The 19551-nt window shown below is 44.3% G+C and overlaps 1 protein-coding gene across 4 annotated transcripts in view; it reads right to left on the reverse strand.

Moving 5' to 3' along the window:
• Positions 1-19551, reverse strand: part of MOB3B (MOB kinase activator 3B) — a 97060-nt gene that overhangs the window by 33277 nt on the left and 44232 nt on the right. For 3 of the 4 annotated variants that reach the window (XM_080987963.1, XM_080987965.1, XM_080987964.1), the window contains exon 2: positions 16592-17160. In XM_080987963.1, the coding sequence (XP_080844089.1) occupies positions 16592-17009 (418 nt within the window). In that variant the 5' untranslated portion in view covers positions 17010-17160. The remainder of the gene's footprint in view (positions 1-16591; positions 17161-19551) is intronic. The other variant, XM_080987966.1, reaches the window with a different exon arrangement.

A 19551-nucleotide genomic window follows, 5' to 3' on the forward strand; every position in this document is an offset into this window, starting at 1 on the left:
GCGAATGCAGGCTCCTTGGCTTCAACGATAGCAATGCGAAGCCTCCGAAGCACAGAGGGAGCGCTCCCTCCACGCTCTGGAGGCTTCGGGTTGCTTCGCTGAAGCCAGGAGAGCGAGAGGGATCGGTGCGCACCAATCCCTCTCGCTCTCCTGGCTTCACTTCGCTGGAGAGGCGCTGCACAGCTTTCCCTCTCTGCGCCGCGCCCCTTCAGCGAAGCGGGAGGAGAAATGGAAGGGGCTCCGTTTCTCCTGCCGCTTCGCTGAAGGGGTGCTGAGCAGAGAGGGGGAGAATTTTTTTCCTCTTGTTCTCCCCCTCTAAAACTAGGTGCGTCCTATGGTCGGGTGCGTCCTATAGAGCGAAAAATATGGTCAATAATAAAATAATTGTTGTTGTCATTTAGTTTCATTTAAGTTGTGCAGGGTAGCAGTCATACTGTGGTTCAAATCCCGACTCCACTTTGAAGCCGATCATGCTTTTGAAAGCAAGTAACACTAAACATGTCAGAGCTCAAGTAGATCTGTTGGACAGATGCAGACATGTGAACGTTACAAGAAACATGGCAGTTTCTAGTAACTTAAGTTTGAGCATCTCTCCAAAGCCACGACCTGTCGTTCTTTGTGAGTCAAGTCCATGTCGTTCTGCAGATACAGGTCCTTCCTGGGTCAACATTACCGACCCTCTGGGAAGACAAACGCTTGGAAAGCAGCGCATGAAATCTCACCACCCTTAAATATGCTCTCTGCAGCTGTTGCTAGAACAGCGTGAAAGACCGGACCTCTCATGTTGTGTGGTTAACGTAGATTCACTAGAAGAAGCAGAATTTCAAGTTCTGAACGTGTCTGAGCAGCCGCTGTGCAATGAAGTGACCGTGTGAACTCAACTCATGAGTAGGGAGAATGAAGCACCATGCGTCAGCGGTGAGGTGTATCTGATTCACCTCTTTCCCTAAGATATGCAAAGCACTTCTTCTAAGTTGACTGCTTTTCTTTTTCACCCATTTAATTTTCCGGGTCACTTTCAACAGTCCTCAAGGAATCACCTCGGGATTTCACTTCACAACATAATGCCTCAAGGCTCACAACCTTACCTCCACCCCCCTCAAAAAAAACACCTGCAAGCACATGAATACACACCAGGGTAGATAAAAATCAATGATTTTTTTATATATATAAAAAAATTAAAATGGATTTTAAAAATAAATAAATCAGATTGTTTTGATTTAAATCTGATTTTTAAAATAAAATGCTTTTGGAGGAAAAATCTTTCTAAAGACCGTTTTCTATCTAAGTTACATTATAGTCTGAAGGCTATTCAACAGGAAATAAGGATTTGTTTTAAGTTTTTCATGTGTGCTAAAACTCAGTCTTAAGTTTTGTTTTTTAAAACAAACAAACAAAAAACACAACAAAACACGGTTAACCGCTTCAGTTAACAAACATGGATACATATGCTATACAGTGGTGCCTCGCAAAACGAAAAACTCGCTAGACGAAAGGGTTTTTCGGTTTTTGCGTTGCTTCGCTAGACGAATTTCCCTATGGGCTTGCTTCGCAAGACGAAAACGTCTTGCGAGTTTGTTCGCTTTTTTCTTAAAGCCGCTTGAAGAGGCGCAGTTGCGACGGACCGTGCTTCCCAAGACGAAAAACATCGCAAGACGAAAAGACTCGCGGAACGAATTAATTTCGTCTTGCGATGCACTACTGTAATGTTATTTCTTTAGTTAAATAAATTGTTCAAATTGTTACTACTGATTATTTTCCTCCTTCTAGTAAAGTACAGCAGAAAAGTTGTCCAGATATAAACATAACTTATTAAACCTCACAATCATTTCATAATTACCTGTCTATGTATTTCTAATAGTATAACCAAATCAGTCATTTTTTATATAGCTGTAAAAACTACTCAGAACATTATTATTCCAAAAATGAAACCTTCCTCTGGTTGTAAATATTAAGATTATGCCAGCAAGAATGAGTCTTTCTGTAAAAACAATGATTTAAATCAAGTCTTACTGACGAGTGATTTAAATCGAATCCACCCTGACGCACACTAAAACAGGGATGGGGAATCTGTGGCTCCTCCAGATGTTGTGGGTTTCCAACTTATATCAGCTCCCAATCAGCATGGTTTGTAGGATGGTGGGGTTTGTAGTTCACCAACTTCTAGGGGGAAAGTGGGTTCCCCATCCCAACATCGAAAGGAATCCATTCTTATCAACAAAGATGCGCTTTCCAAAACTCCCACGGATGTTTGGAAGAAGCTGATTCTTTCAACTTATGAAAGTGCCTTCGGTATCAAAGCATTCTTTCGGGTTTCCTGGTGTGACAGCTTATTTTAAGTAGCCGTGTGGGGTTTGGGGTCTGTATTTATGTGAAACAAATGGATAGCATACTGTAAGAGATGGGTTCTCTGCGTTGTTTTTGAAAGGGCCCAGCCAGTCGTGAACAAGTAGGCCCTAAAACTGATTTAAGGGGCCCTGCAGCATCCTGCTTCTCCAATTATCAACAGGCAAGATCCTCTAAGGCAGGCATGGCCAAACTTGGCCCTCCAGCTGTTTGGGGACTACAATTCCCATCATCCCTGAACACTGGTCCTGTTAGCTAGGGATGATGGGAGTTGTAGTCCCAAAACAGCTGGAGGGCCAAGTCTGGCCATGCCTGCTCTAAGGTCTCTAGCTTTACAGGTGACCATGCAAAATGGGGGTGGCTACCCAAGGGACGCGGGTGGCGCTGTGGGTTAAACCACAGAAACTAGGACTTGCTGATCAGAAGGCTGGCGGTTCGAATCCCCACGACGGGGTGAGCTGCCATTGCTCGGTCCCTGCTCCTGCCAACCTAGCAGTTTGAAAGGACCTAATGCTCAGTGGTCCCTTTACCTTTACCTTTGCCCCAGGTTTGCCCCCCAACATCTGGTGCAAGCATGACCTGCAAAGAGCCTCTTTCACTCTCCTGGTCACCCATGAGAACTAAGAATCAGAACTTTCAATATTTCCTAGACAGTGGGGAAGTGTTTTAGCCTCAATATCAAAGGTATCAATTGACCTTAAACTAAAAAAAAGTTAGGATGTGTTTTAATTGATTTCCTGATTTGATGTTAGCCACTCTGAGCCCGGTTTTGACTGGAGAGGGCGGGGTACAAATTATTATTATTATTATTATTATTATTATTATTATTATTATCAGGGGGTTTTTGAACAGAAACTCACAGGAATGGAGTTCCCCTACCTATTTTTAAAATTAAATAACTGATCCCCCCCCCCGAATATACACCCAATGCTTGAGCGAAAAATCCATCTATATCTGTAACCCAATAAAGTTGTGGCCATTTCTAAACCAGATCACCGTCTGCTTGAGTTTCTTAATCACATCTTACATTTAGCCCAGGAGCGTTGGCACTGCGACTGGGCATGAACCGCTTCGTGGTAAGTTCCTCCACCTTTTTTTCAAGAAAAAAGCACTGCTTATACTACAAAAAAAACACCCCATATTCGGAATTTACTGGACTCCTTTACGTTTGTATAAAAAAAGGACTATCTAAGGTAGCTTTCTGCTGGAGAAGGGGCAAGGAAAGTGCCCCTTTGAAACAAATGCTTGTACAATGTTCTATACTTACTAAGTGTTGGGAGAAATTTCTGAGCTATATGATTCTACAGAGGAAGTTAAACTTCCAGCAGAGAATATTCTTTTTAATTATATACGTATTGTATGGAAGTTAATGGAACAATGAAAATGGATTCTACGTGCCCTAATGGTGGCCAATTGACGAACTGGAAGAATAAAGATATGATATTAATCAACGGATTGACAATTCAACAACACTCGCAATTTTCTGAACAGTCTGCTTACAGATGGAGACTTTACTTGGATAAATACATTTTGGATAAATGACACTTGGAACAAGTCTATACAAAATATAGTAGGCTATTAATATCTACATACGTTAGTGGCCAAAACTGTGGAAACTTTTTGGGGGAAAGTGTATTTCCGAGGTTTGATGGCTCATAACACCATTTATTTATTTTTTGGACTAATGCCATAAAAATATATCTCAATGGAGAGATAGTTTAATGAAGAATGTAATGCAACAAAGTTTGTCCAATTATCTGTATTCTATCAAAAGTTATAGCCAAATAACCAGAAAAGGGAGTGTTTATAGAAAGCCAATCAGGTGTCATCTTGTTTTTGGCAATGATGGCTCATAACACCACCTTTTTTTTTGGAGTAATACCATAAAATTATATATCAATGGTTATGGTATTTCTCCAAAAAAAAAGTGGTGTTATGACCTATCAAAGCTCGGAAATACACTTTTCCCAAAAGGTTTCCACAGTTTTGGCCACTAGTGTATGCATTACAATAATCACATATACTGTATATTTATATAAGAATTTTTGAGAATATATTACATTGTATTTTTGTATTTCTTTCTTTCTTTTTAATGTATCTTCATAATTGAAATTGTGCTTTTTTTAAATCACACACCTAAGTATTGTATCCAAGGAAGTGGGTTGAGGGGGGGGCAGATGAGATTAGATTCACCCCTTGCTTTCTTTTAGTCCTAGATATGAACCAAAACAACCCAAAGCACATTCCTGACAAGACAAGGTTGCTATAGGTGAGTGCCCTGTTCCGTTTTAAAACTCCCAGCTGTGCTGAAAATGCCCTAAATTAAATGCACACAGGTTAATTATCTTTAATGGCAAAAATTATGCTGAAACACAAGTGTTCCTGGCTTCAAATCTTGGAAGGCTTGTGGCTCAAGGCCCTCAGGATGGGGTGGGAAGGGGGAGGAGAAGGGGATTTATCCAGGTGAGGGTCCTTTCATAAATTCAGAAATGATGAGGAAAAGGTGCGGTTGGCAAAGCTGGACCTTTGATGCAATTCTAAAAGGAAAAAGACTCTGACAGATCCAGAACTGGTAACCATATACCGTATAATGGGGCAATTTTACAGCCAGTATTTTCTACGTACTGGAAGTAAACTGTTACCTTTCTTTCTCTCTTTCTCTCTTTCTCTCTTTCTTTCTTTCTTTCTCTGGCTGTCGATGTGGCATATGTGACTAACAGATATCTGTTGGCAGGCAAGCTTGCAAACATTCATTGCAGACTTCTAACTCTTGTGGTCTTCCCTTTGGAAGGAGGATGGCTTCAGGTTCGTTTGCCATGTGCCGCTATCCACAAACCCCGGCCAGCCAAAATGGCACGTTACGGCCTGCTAATTACATGAATCTGGCATGTCGATTGGGGCATTTCCTAGCAACTGCTTGGTGCTTGCTTCTGGGTTCGCACTGCACCAGTTGCAAAGAAAAAAAGCAAGTGAAAGGATACCTCTCTGTATTAAACCCTCGGCTGCGATGCAGCAAGTTTGCCAGCCCAGAGCAGAAACACTTCAACAAGAAACTGCCTGCCTCTGTACCCCACTGCTACCTCTCTTGTGGGGCACACTTGCTGGCTGAGGCATAGGATACTGGTTTCCACAGCGCATCTGGACGGGCAAGGAAAAGAAATTGTATTCTTTGCAAGGAAAGGCACTTCACACATGCCCAGAGCTACTCAGCAGTAGGTGTCAGAATTTTTGCAAGTGAAAACCTACCCTGTCCTTAATTCAAAAATACAGTGCTACCTTGGCAGTCGAACGGCTTGGCTCCCGAACAAATCGGCTCCCAAACGCCGCAAACCCAGAAGTGAGTGTTCCGGTTTGCAAATGGCTTTTGGAAGCCGAAGGTCTGAAGCTCCTACAATGAAGTCTCTCAGCTCGACTCACCTCACAGAGTGTTGTGGGGGAGGAAGGTAAAGGAGAATGTTAGCCGCTTTGAGACTCCTGAAGGGGAGTGATAAAGCGGGATATCAAATCCAAACTCCTCCTCCTCCTCTTCTTCTTCTTCTTCAGCCGATCGGAAGCTGCGCCTTGGTTTTTGACCGTTTCGGGAATCAAACGGACCCCCGGGAACGGATTAAATTTGAGAACCAAGGCACTGCTGTACACATTTGTGGCTTGTACACATTCTCCACAGCTATGGCGTAAAAGAACAATGACTTCTGAGGTGCTAAAGCAAAAACCAGTGCTTAAAAACGACTCATACTACGGGTGTGCATTGGCTCTGTACATGAACTAAATACTGAGGAAAACGGGGATGATTCTGGGTTTTATTTTCCCTAAGTCGAAACACGATGATGAGAGACCCTCCTGGTCATATCAGGGACCCCACAAAGCCTTGTAGCTCTGTGTTTCCCTGCGTTCCTATGTTTCCTGACACCCACTGAGTTTGCAAGAAGCGAGTCTTGTCTAAAGCGCTGCCTGCAGATTATGGAATTCATCTGTGCAAGGCTAGAGCACCAATTAAACATGAAAGGGTGACACGGTATAAAATGAAGCAGGGTGTTTGCCATTTGCCAGATGGTGGGACGCAGAAGAAAGCAGTCGGCTGGGCTGCTGAAATTAGCTCTTCTTCTGTAGCTCCATCCCTCGTGTTTTTAACCTCTGGCATCTGCTGAGCTGCGCTATCTTGTTCCTCTTCCAGCAGGCACTCAATTGTCAGCCGAGACAAGCGCCCATTAAATTTACATAGGTCTGGCAAAAGTGATCCCCAGGCGCAAGGAAATAGCAGGCAAACTGGTTCAGCAAGAGTGAGCCGTTTCTTTGCAACCCCCCATTGCACATATGCCTTCCTCACAGTGTCTTCTCTATTCTTCCTCATGGAGTTCGTTGCAAAAGCCCATCCTGTTCCCACGCCAGCAGTTTAGCAGCAGATGATCTTCAGCCATTCCTTTCTGCCTTCACCCAGCAGGTTTTGGGGTGTTTTGTTTAGGTGTCAAATGATTTTAACAGTTTCAGAGCCTTCTGAATTACCATTTTAAGGGGGGGGGCTTGTCTCGTGTCGAGACAGAAATCTGCTCCCCAATTTTGTGTGACAAAATTCACCCTATACCAAAGGGGAGAGGGGCAAACATTCTGAGACTTTGAGGGCAATGACACTCGAAAGCTCATACCAATAACAAACTTAGTTGGTCTCTAAGGTGCTACTGGAAGGAATTTTTTTATTTTGTTTCGACTACGGCAGGCCAACACAGCTACCTACCTGTAACTAACACTCTAATGGCATTAAGGTTGCATTCACATGAATGTCGACTCCATTTCCTGACACTTCCCTGTTTGCTTCCATATTCTGTTGGAGCTTTCGCACAAGTATAAAAGCCACCTGTGGAAATCTAATGGAATAGCTCTCATTTCCATGGAATAATAAACAAAGTAAGATAAATCTTGTGTTAAATTCAAAGGGGTGGGGAAGCATTGCAATCTGTTGGAAGTGGCCACTATCGTGGAAAAAATCCCACCAGTAACAATGCTATGTAATGGCATTCCCAGGTGCACGGGTGCTGGTTTGCACCCAAATTTGGGGGCCCGGGGCACTCGTTTGATGGTAAATGGCAGGGCTTTTTTTCAGGCAGAACTCACAGGAACTCAGTTCCAGCACTTATAATATGGTTTCTGGCCAGTGGGTTTTCCTGGTGGCACTCAGTGGTACTCAGTACCGGCACACACAGCCAATGTTAAAAGTGTGGCACTTCGTGGCGAGTTCCGGCATCACTTTTTCTAGAAAAATAGCTATGATCACTGCATGAAGAGGGAGGGACCCACTGTGGTTTTTTCATATGGGAAAACCGTTTGCATGCGTCAGAACAGCTGCCATGCAGGATGAATCAAATGTTGAGGTGTAGCATTTGCAAAAAGGTACGTGCATAGATAACACACACACACACACACACACACACACACACACACATACATTGTTATGTGAAGGAAAGCGGCTTCTTGTCTCTCAATTAATTCAGTTAGGGTGGTAAGCAGGCTCAAACTTTCCGAAAGGAATTTTTTAATTGGCTCCAGTTCTTTACTTATCTGACACACATCTATCTTTTCAGTTTAGCAAAGTAAAATTTGGTCCACTAAATCCAGACAGCTCACGTGAGGCTGCTGGGGGAAGTTAACTGTAATTAGACATAATGATTAAATAGTGTTGCGACATCTGGCCATAAATACTCTGGCTTGTTTCATATAACAGAAACAGGGGGTGGAGGGTAGAATGAGAGCATATAGCTTCTTGTTCCAAGACAGGAAATATGGAACTTGGATACAATGAGAGGGTGATAGATGGTGTTCTCTTGATTCTTCGGAACAGGCTCCTCGCAATATAAGGCGCTGACAGAAACTGCTTCAGGGACAAGACAATGCAGCCTGACATTATTACCTATCAAAATGCACAAAAGATTCAGTGTTGATTGGTGAGCCCAAAGACAGCGTGCGGGTTGAACTGTCATGAATACCATCCTTGATCAAGGGAACAAGAGGAGTCATACAGCTGTAAGGAATGTCCAAGAAAAACAGACTCCTCTTCCCACCAGCAGAATATGGTGTGAGAATGTCCAGGGAGGCAGGAGAGGATATATTGTTTATTAATATCCTTCCTAACTTGCGCTAGCAAGTTCTGGAACTTAGCAGAGTTTTGCATTCCCCTTTTAAATGCACAGTGGGTAGATGGTTGCAGGCTTGCTTAAGCCTCTCAATATTAGGTTCCTGGTAAGTTCCCATATATCCCTCTTAAAAGAATAGACACGCCATAATCTTGTATAAGGTATATAAAGGTAATTTACTCACATTCTGTTCACAGTTGGATCGCAGAAGGCAGATTTACGGTAGTTACAAAGTATGTACATGTGGATCATGGGGCACTGCTGAGATTTTAAAGCCCAAAGTCCACCACTGCTGAAATTGCAACTTTATTATGAGTGTTCCTGTTAGTTCAGGGTTCGGGAACCGCAGGCTGAGGAGCTAAATCCAGCCTTCCGGACCTCTACGTCTGGTTCTAGGGAGGCCAAACATCCTCCCCGGCCACACCATCTTTTCAACAGCCACACCTCATTGCCCTTGCTTCATACCTTCCTCGAGTGTTTTGGCCTGGCCTGAAATGTGTCCTGGATTCAGTGGAGGATAAAGAGCTGGGAATGTGCACAGCAAGTACCCTTCTGGCGCTGTGGTCTAAACCACTGAGCCTCTTGGGCTTGCCAATCAGAAGGTTGGCGGTTCGAATCCCCGCGACGGGGTGAGCTCCCATTGCTCTGTCCCAGCTCCTGCCAACCTAGCAGTTCGAAAGCAGGCCAGTGCAAGTAGATAAATAGGTACCACTGTGGCAGGAAGGTAAACGGTGTTTCCATGCACTCTGGTTTCCGTCCCAGTGTCCCGTTGCACCAGAAGCAGTTTAGTCCTGCTGACCACATGACCCGGAAAGCTGTCTGCGGACAAACACTGGCTCCCTCGGCCTGAAAGCAAGATGAGCACCACACTCCATAGTCGAGTTTGACTGGACTTAACTGTCCAGGGGTCCTTTACCTTTTTACCTACCCTTCTGCACAAGAAGCCCACTTCCATGGCATCAACTCCCGCCAAGGGAGGGCAGGGAGGAAGAAAGACAGGCCCTCTTTGTCCTTGCCTCCAGATATTTAGTTCCTGGGGCAACATATTGCTCCTAGTTCACCTAACAAAGGAGGCACTTAATAGACCTGGCTGTTTACCTAACGGAAGAAAATGGTTTGGCCATTTTAACTGTCTTCTTTTACAGGTTCCAACTTTATAGGGGCAATCCCCGAGATCACCCAATCCCATAATACTATCCATCATAAGGCACAGAAGAATGGGAAGGGTGGGGGCAGCTATTTGTCCAAGCAGGCTTGTGCTTTCCCTGAAATTGCTTCCCACCCCTTTGCAACAGACTCTTTAACCAAAGCCCTACTTAACTGCGTTTCTTGAAATCCTCCTCTAAATACCGTGCATGGATGCATGCAAAATTAAAGAGGGTGGCTTTAATAAGATTAACCCAGAAAACATCTACGGCTTCTGTGAATTCCTCGCCGACTTTCCTTCTGCAAAGCCCATTCGCTAATGGAGCACAAATCCAGCAAACAAACACACACACATGCTTCCCCAAAAGAATCGAATTAGGGGGTGCTGCATTGAAACACTACACAGCATCAAATTGCAATTCACTGTTAACAACTAGGCACCCAGCCACACAACTAGATCCTTAAAAGTTACCACGTTGACCCATTGTGATACACAGTCTGGGGAAGTCCTTGCCTCTCACACCATCCACTGCAATGGGGGTGGGGGAAGTCCCTTTCCGGAGACAAAGGAGCTGCCACATCCATGAAAAGAGGAACAGGGACAGGTGAAGCAAACGGGCCTCAGGGACAGGTCACCAGCTTTGCATACAGAAGGTCCCAGCATCAAATCTCCAGCATCACCAGGTAGGAGAAACTCCTGTCTGGACAGCTCCTGCCATTCCGTGTAGGGAACACTGAGCTAGATGGAACTACAGTGGTACCTCGGTTTAAGAAACTTAATCTGTTCCGGAAGTCCAGCTCTCAAACCAAAACCGTTTAAAACCGAGGCGCGCTTTCCCTAATGAGGTAGTCCTCCCAGAACTGGGAAACAAGCACTTGACACCCCTGGAATATGAAAGGTTTTGGTGTTTTTAGAGGAAAGAATATCTACCATCTGTGGTTTCTCCATGAGTGTTGGAGAGAGAGAGAGAGAGAGAGAGAGAGAGAGAGAGAGAGAGAGAGAGAGAGATTGCAGATGACATGACATGAATGTGATGGGGGCACATCTGAAATGCAGAGAAGTTGGAGGGTTTGACTGGCCAGTTTCTGCTAAACCACTGAAAAACTTCATTCAGAGTGAGAGAATTGCAGCTGTCTGCTCCCCCTTTATAACAGGGCATTGTTGATGTGACTGGTCCAGGGTGGGGCCTGACAGGCCTATAAGAACTGCTGCGGCGGCTACCATCCAGGAGGATTCCCCTACTCAGCGCCTGAGGGCCCCAGTCCTACTACTCACCACCTGGCCCAGGTCAGGGCCTGATGGGCTCTATAAAGGACTGCTGCCACTGCTGATGCTGGGCAGAGAGGGCTCTGTTTTATTTTGTTTTTGTTTTTTACCTATGTCATTTTAAACTCTGATATGAATGGTGTATTTTTAGTTTTAGATTTTGATTTATGTGGAAATTGTTTCCCAATTGGTTGTGTATTTTTTGGTGTGATTTATTTATTGTTTATGACTTTTGTAATTATGTAAATCTTGTTATGCTGTAAGCCGCCTTGAGCATTGTTTTTTTAACTGTGGAAAGGCGGCATACAAATAAAAAATGATGATGATGATGATGATAATGAGGCCTCCCGCCGCCAGTGCCCTTCCACCGTTCGGCTTCCATTCTTAGACCGAGGTAAAGTTTTCAAACCGGGACACTATTTCAGGTTTTGCGGAGTTGGTAAACCAAATTGTTCTTAAACCGGACTGTTCTTAAACCGAGGTACCACTATATCGGTCTGGTTCTTGAGGCCTTTCAAACCCCACCACACGGTTATTGTTTCACCCTCCAAATTGCAGATTGAAAAGAGCACCGCTGGGTGGGCTTTGCAAGGTGTGGGGAGACATGGAAACCCACCAGAGGTTCAAAAAGGACTCCTACTGTTTTCTCATGCCCCACTGGGCAAGGCTCGCCACAGGGGCAGGTTTAACCCTCACACACCACTCCCGGTAGTCATTTCTCATTAATACCTTTTCAAGGCGTTAGAAACTCAAGATATACTGTAAGCTAGGCGCCGCCGTGGCTCCTCAAACCAAGGATGTGGTAGCCAAAATGGAATGTCTCGTTGCCGCATTGGCCACAAGGTCCCCATCCCTGATTGATGAGGCACATTTGGTGACAACTTGTACATTTTAAACAGTTGTACCACGAGTTAAGAACTTAATTCGTTCTGGAGGTCTGTTCTTAACCTGAAACTGTTCTTAACCTGAAGCACCACTTTAGCTAATGGGACTTCCCGCGGCTACCACACAATTTCTGTTCTTATCCTGAAGCAAAGTTCTTAACCCGAGGTACTATTTCCGGGTTAGCAGAGTCTGTAACCTAAAGCGTCTGTAACCCGAGGTACCACTGTAATCCCCAAGGCCAACAGCCCACAGAGAACATTACGGCCACTTCCTTGGTATAAGACTTTGAGGACCAATTTGGCAGATTCTGCTGCTTCATCACCCTGGCCGCAACTACTATGGCATCCAAAATGTTGCCATGTGTCAGATATTTCCATGCCAAGCCCTCTCCTTCCTAAAAAAAAAAAGGCACACCCTTTCGAGGATACAAGAGGGGCACCATTCCTGTCAACACCTTCCTGGTCATCCCCGCACTGAGCTCAGTGAAATCAGGAATTACAGTGGTACCTCGGTTTAAGAACAGCCCTGTTTACAAACTATTCGGTTTACGAACTTTGCAAAACCGGAAGTATTGTCCTGGTTTCTGAATTTTATCTCGGTCTAAGAACGGAAGCTGAATGGTGGAAGGGAATCGGCGGCGGGAGGCCTCATTAGGGAAAGTGTGCCTCAGTTTAAGAACGGTTTCGGTTTAAGAATGGACTTCCGGAACGGATTAAGTTCGTAAACCAAGGCACCACTGTAAGTCCATTATCTGAAAGTCTCACCAGCCTTTAGCTCTTTGCACTTGCAACAGCAGGGCTGTGCTTGTGAAAGGAACACCGGCAGTATTCTCTGGCAAAATAAACAGGAGTTTCATTTACCCAAAGAAAGAAATGATTAACAAGTGACTTGATCACTTCTGGGAAATGATTTATAATGAGTTGGGGGTGAGGGGAATGATGAAGGTAGCGTTTGTGAAAAAACCAGAAGCTTTTCTTTTAGGTATAATTGGTGGAGAAGTACCTAGTGAACAGTGGGGGGGAAAACCTATGTACGTATGGGGAAAAGGAGGAATTTGAGAAGGAAGTGCTGAAAAGGTTTTCACCAAATCCAATAAAACTTGTTTCAGTTTAGATTTTTTTAAAAACCAAGATGGGGAAAAGGCGTGTTCTTTGTGATTTTGCAAAATATGCTCATTAACTGAGGTACTACCTGATGCTCACTTAACTTCCTAGTTTTCAAATTACGGAAGATTTTTACAGGTATTTCTGAGCACTTGGGAGTTAAAAGAAAGTAATTCAAAGCAGCTGTTGTTGAGATCTTTCATTCCGAATCTGCTCAGCAGAGCCAGACAGAGGATGATGACAGGTGGGAGTCCTGTCCTCCCAAAAAACATAAATCCTGGCTAGGCCCATGCTACAGATACGTCTTTTAAAATAGTGGCACTCTTGTTCCTGCTTGCCCAAGGCTGATGCAGGAACTCCTTCCCCTAGCTATTACTGCTGCCTTCAGAGATGAAACAGACTCGAGGGAAGAGGAAGCTGGCAGGAGATCATGTATTGATTTCTTTGTTCTTGGCTTTTGTCCTGGAACAAGACAGAGCAGGCTGGGAAAGATACAGTTCCTTAAAGCTACTCGTTCTGAAAGGGGCAGCAAGGAATCAATCTCTCACAAAGACACTACAGGGATTTAGGAACAAAACGAAGCAGGCAAATGCTTATGGAGACCGCAAATAATATTCCAGAAAATGTTCCTTCTTGCGTAGAGATACGCACACCTGCTTATCTTGAGCATCTTAAGTATGGCAAATAACTAGGAAATTCACTACAAAATAGTTCAGGCACATATAGAGGAGTTGCTGCTGCCCCTTATAGGCCCACATTCAGCACATGGGGGGCCTTTGCCCCGTTCGTTAATAATAATAATAATAAATAATACATTTTATTTACACCCTGCCCTCCCCGGCCAGAGCCAGGCTCGGGACGGCTAACACCAGTAAAATTACAATAAAAACATAATACACAAAAAAACCACCAATTTAAAATACAGGTTAAAATGCAATTTAAAATGCAGCCCCATTTTAAAAGTCGCCCATAGATTAAAACCGTTAGGGGAGGGAAACATAAGGGTCAGACTGAGTCCAAACTAAAGGCCAGGCGGAACAGCTCTGTCTTGCAGGCCCTGTGGAAAGATGTCAAGTCCCGCAGGGCCCTAGTCTCTTGTGACAGAGCGTTCCACCAAGTCGGGGCCAGTACTGAAAAGGCCCTGACCCTAGTTGAGACCAATCTAACCACCTTGCGACTTAGTATCTCCAAAGTGTTGCCATTTGTGGACCTTAAGGTCCTCCACAGGGCATAGCAGGAGAGGCGGTCCCGTATGTACGTGGGTCCTAGGCTGCATAGGGCTTTAAAGGTCAAAACCAGCACCTTAAACCTGACCCTGTACTCCATCGGGAGCCAGTGCAGCTGGTATAGCACTGGATGAATGTGCTTCCGAGGCAAGGACCCCGTAAGGAGCCTCGCCACAGCATTCTGCACCAGCTGGAGTTTCTAGGGCAGCTTCAAGGGCAGCCCCGCGTAGAGTGTTACAATAATTAAGCCAGGAGGTGACCGTTGCATGGATCACTGTGGCCAGATCAAGGCAAGAAAGGTAAGGGACCAACTGCTTAATACGGCGGAGATGGAAAAATGCCACCTTTGCTGTGGCTGCAACCTGCAACTCCATGGAAACAGAGGCATTGAAGGTTAGTCTAAGATGTCTTGGTTGCTGAGAATAAGATGGGGCTTGGTGTAACACCTACTGCTTTTAGAAGCACTGATACCTCTATAAGTAGCGTTAGAAACTCAGATATATTATCTAATCGCCAAATGGCATCTTAAACCCAGGTTACGGTCGTCACAATGGAATGTACCGACACCTCTTTTTTTGGCTGTGGAATTTATCATTATTATTCATATCATTTCTATACTGCTTTGTGTTTTTAAAGAACAAATCTCAAAGCAGTTTACAAACACATTAAAACCTCAAATAAAACAATCCCAAATAAAAGAAATTCAAGCTTCAAGGAAAATCTTTCAGGTCCTTCTCCAGGTGACAGTTTGCTTTCCCTAGTCGCCAACCTGGCAATCCAGAAATCCACAAATGGTCGCCATTGAACCGGTACCAGTCGCAAAACACGCCCAGCTAATTTCTAACAATGGAGTTTGTTGCCTTTCCCATCAATGCACAACAAAAGGAAACAGAGCAATCACTGGGAAACAGAGCTTCCACCTGTTCAAACAAATAGAACGCTTCTGGCATTTCCTTGTAGCGTCTGCTGTCCGCAAGTGTCTCCTAACAAATCCATCCAACAAGCCACAAGGGCATAAACATCCCACCTGTGAGTCGTCCTTCTCCCAAACACACTATAATATATTTCTAATAAATCTCAGTACGGTTACTCTTCACTTTGCCAAGTTACACAGACATTAGTCTAAAATTAGGGCCCGGCTGATTTCTAACACTGGCTTTCAGCACTATTCCCAGAATGTAACCACAGTGTAAGTTGAGGGTCACATGTATATCCATGTAAATTGCAAAACTAAACTTTAAAAGTACTTACAAAGGAAGGGTAGCTTGGTCCATAAAACTCCAAAACCCAGAGTTGGACAACACTTATACAGTTGTACCTTGGTTTTCGAACAACTTAGTTCTCAAATGTTTTTGGCTCCCAAAAGCAGCAAACCCGGAAGTGACTGTTCCGGATTGCGAACTATTTTTGGAACCTTAACGTCCAACAGGGCTTCCGTGGCTTCTGACTGGCTGCAGGAGCTTCCTGCAGCCAATCTGAAGCCGCGCTTCGGTTTCCAAACGTTTTGGAAGTCGAAGGGACTTCCAGAATGGATTCTGTTCGACTTCCGAGGTACAACTGTATTGTGACAAATCAAAATGTCCCCCAAAGCATGGCAAACATTCAAGTTCTCCATACCTCTTTATCAACCAAGTGTCATGGTCCAGTTCACGGGCGATCGAAGTCCTGGCAGGGGACGTCAGGACTGGGGGCAAGATGGCGGGCTGGGAGCAGGAATGGGGGTCCAGAAGCCAGGAATCAAGAAGCCAAGGGTCCAAGGGTCAGGAAGCAAAGAGGCATGAAGTCAGGGGTCCAAGCATCAAGAAGCAGGGAGTCAAGGAGCTGAGGTTCAAGGATCAGGAAGCAAGAAGCCTAAGGCAGGAAGCGTGTTGCTGTGGCAAAAAGCCGAAGGGAAACCTTATATAAGGCTGACCTTATATCCCTTCCCAGCTCTTGCCACCAGGTGCTGTGAGTTACCAATCGGCCTCACCTGTGGGGCAGCGCCTTCCCTCTTCAGAAAAAACTTAGGAAGGCCCCAGTCCTGCAGAGTCCTATTGGTCACAGGGCCTGGCTGCTGCACGCACACCTGACACCAAGACCTTACACCAGCTTTTTGGAACCCTGCAGACCACTGTGACAGGACTTCAGGCAACCCATCTGTCGCTCGTGTGGTGTCACAGTGACATCACATGACCAACAGGTGTGTTGCCCCCCCCAACCATCGAAATCCCTCACATGCCTCTCCTTCAAAGCCAGCTTTCCATGCTTCTTTAGGCCTTGCAAACCCCACCACACGCTTTTTGTTCCAACCTCCAAATTGCCGACTGAAAAGAGCCCGCTGTGTGGGCTTTGCATGGTGTGGGGAGACTTGGAAACCCAACGGAGATTCAAATAAGGGATGTGCGAGGGATTTTGAAGAGTAGGCCAATGGTTGAGCCAAACACCATACCCAACAAGTCTTAAGAGGAACCTCTTGTGCGGCATGCGATTCTTAAGACACAAGTGTAAACTTACCTACACTAGTAGGGAATATGTCCTCGTTGTTGATTTGCACCTCAATCCAGTCCATCAAAAGATTCATATACTGGGGTGCTGGCAATGCCGTAGGTTTCTTGTACTTCAGATCGTCCTGCCACCGATATTCATATTTTGGGCCCCCCGACATCACAGGGCAGGTCCTCTCCGTACAGAACTCACAGATAGTTCCATAGATCAAGTTGATCCTGTTGAAAAAGTCCACCACGTGAACTGCTACCCAGTCATTCAGATCTTCTCCACCAGGCAGCTGAACAGCTGCTTTCAGGTCCACCCCAGAGTTCAGCGAGGCCTGCGCTCGTTTGTGGAGCTCAAATCTTTGGGTCCCGGGTTCAAATTTCCGTTTGGGGCGGAACGTCTTGTCCTTGTTAAAAACTTGTTTGAGTGCAATGGACATGTCTTACAGTCTTCAGGTTTCCTTATAGCAAACAATCAGGCACTAGAATACCCTGGTATATCCAAGGTAAAACTGGGTTTCAACAGCGGCAGGAGGTCCTTTGGTCCACTAGCTCTTCCTGCTGAAAGTTCTCCCGGGAGACTTCATGGTCCTGAAAGTTCAGAGACAAAACGTGAATGAATAAAATCTGCAAGTTGGTGGTAAATTTGGCATCCACTCGTTTGCTTTTTGTTTGCTTTTACCTTTACCTGCAAGTCTACCGGGGTAAAAGTGTTACTTAATAGGTTTATGCAGAGTTACACCCATATCAAGAAGCCACTTCAGATAGACAGACAAGCTTCAGTCTCTTCTTCCCACACCCCTTTCAATTAAACTGAGCTCTACTTGAGGGCTGCCGGTATTTTCGTCCCATATACGCGGGTGGCATTGTGGGTTAAACCACAGAGCCTAGGACTTGCCAATCAGAAGGTTGGCGGTTCAAATCCCCGCAACAGGGTGAGCTCCCATTGCTCGGTCCCTGCTCCTGCCAACCTCGCAGTTCAAAAGAACATCAAAGTGCAAGTAGATAAATAGGTACCGCTCCAGCGGGAAGGTAAATGGCGTTTCCGTGTGCTGCTCTGGTTCGCCAGAAGCAGCTTAGTCATGCTGGTCACATGACGCAGAAGCTGTACACTGGCTCCCTCGGCCAATAAAGCGAGATAAGCGCTGCAACCCCAGAGTCGGTCATGCCTGGACCTAATGGTCAGGGGTCCCATTACCTTTACCTTTACTACTTGAGGGCTGCTGGAATTTCCGTCCCATATATGCTACCTCACTGCATCCCAAGGATGCTAAAAGGTGGCTTGCATATCAACAGGTACAATCAGGGTGGATTTGATTTAAATGAAATCGATTTAAATTACGAGTCAGCAAGACTTGATTTAAATCATTAGTTAGTAAGACTTGATTTAAATCTTTTTTTTTAAAAAAAGAAAAGAAAGACTCATTCTTGCTGGTATAATCTTAATATTTACAACCGGAGGAAGGCTTCATTTTTGGAATAATAATAAATGTTCAGAGTAGTTTTAACAGTTATATCAAAAACTACTGATTTGGTTATACTATTAGAAATACATAGACAAATAATTATGAAATGATTGTGAGGTTTAATAACTGTTTATATTTGGACAACTTTTCTCCTGTACTTTATTGGAAGGAGAAAAATAATCATTTCCTTAATAACAATTTAAACAATTTATTTAACTAAAGCAGTAATATTATAGCATATGTATCCATGTTTGTTAACTGATGTGGTTAAACGTTTGTTTGTTTTTTAAAAAAACTTAGACTGAGTTTTAGCACACAGGAAAAACTTAAAACAAATCCTTATTTCCTGATGAACAGCCTTTGGACTATAATGTAACTTAAACAGAAAACTATCTTTAGAAAGATTTTTCCTCCAAAAGCATTTTATTTAAAAAATCTGATTTAGATAAAAAAAACCCGATTTAAATTTTTAAAAAATCTGATTTAAATAAATAAAAAAAAATCACATTGATTTTTATCCACCCTGAGTACAATTAAGAAATGGAGAGACAAGAGGCTGACTCTGTTATACTGCCCGTTTACAGACTGGAAAACAGCTATAGAAATAAGGACAATAAAAATAAGCCAGAAATTACAGTGTCTCCCTTTTCCAATGCATCCTGACACATTAAACACAGTAAGGACTGCTAATCAGTATCTCATTATCTCACAGGAATGGCCCCGTAGTGACTGCTAGCCTATCAACTGCCACCAACGTTAAGTTTTCGTTTTCATTTCAGGTGGTGGTGCAAGAGAGGCGTCTTTGCAACTTCAGAGCCTTGCACATATAGCAATTTTGGTTTTGATGCAGGTATGATTTGGAGATTTCACCCATGGCAACAGGGGATGGTCTGCTGAGGAGTGTCAAGAGCACTGAAAGGGAGAAACTGCAAACTAGCAGCAGCCGGTTTCATTCAACTTCCTGGCTTGTCCACTCACTGCTTCCTAGTTTGTGATTTGCCTAGACTTAAAGACTTCCAACATGTTCCATGTTCTCTTCTAAATCAGTTCGTGTGGCAGGGCTGTTGGGCCACTGCTTTGCATACTCAAAGTACCGTATTTTTCGCTCTATAAGACGCACCAGACCATAGGACGCACCTAGTTTTTGGAGGAGGAAAACAAGAAAAAAAATATTCTGAATCCCAGAAGCCAGAACAGCAAGAGGGATCTGGCTTCTGGGATACCCTCTTGCTGTTCTGGCTTCTGGGATAGCCGCACAGCCTAAATTCGCTCCATAAGATGCGCACACACTTCCCCTTACTTTTTAGGAGGGAAAAAGTGAGTCTTATAGAGCAAAAAATACGGTACATATTCAACACTATAACAATGTGTTTTAGGGGAAAGCTGTATTTCGATAAAAAGGTTCCCTACTGTTACCCATCTGGTCACCAAGAAACTCTGATAAACTTCTGAGGACTGCAAAATTGTTGGGCTGGAAAGATCTCAACTGCTTTTATCAAAACAACAGCTGTGGAAA

The sequence above is a fragment of the Podarcis pityusensis genome (genome assembly GCF_964106645.2).
Source record: "Podarcis pityusensis genome assembly, chromosome: 17".
In the NCBI taxonomy this organism is placed as follows: domain Eukaryota; kingdom Metazoa; phylum Chordata; class Lepidosauria; order Squamata; family Lacertidae; genus Podarcis; species Podarcis pityusensis.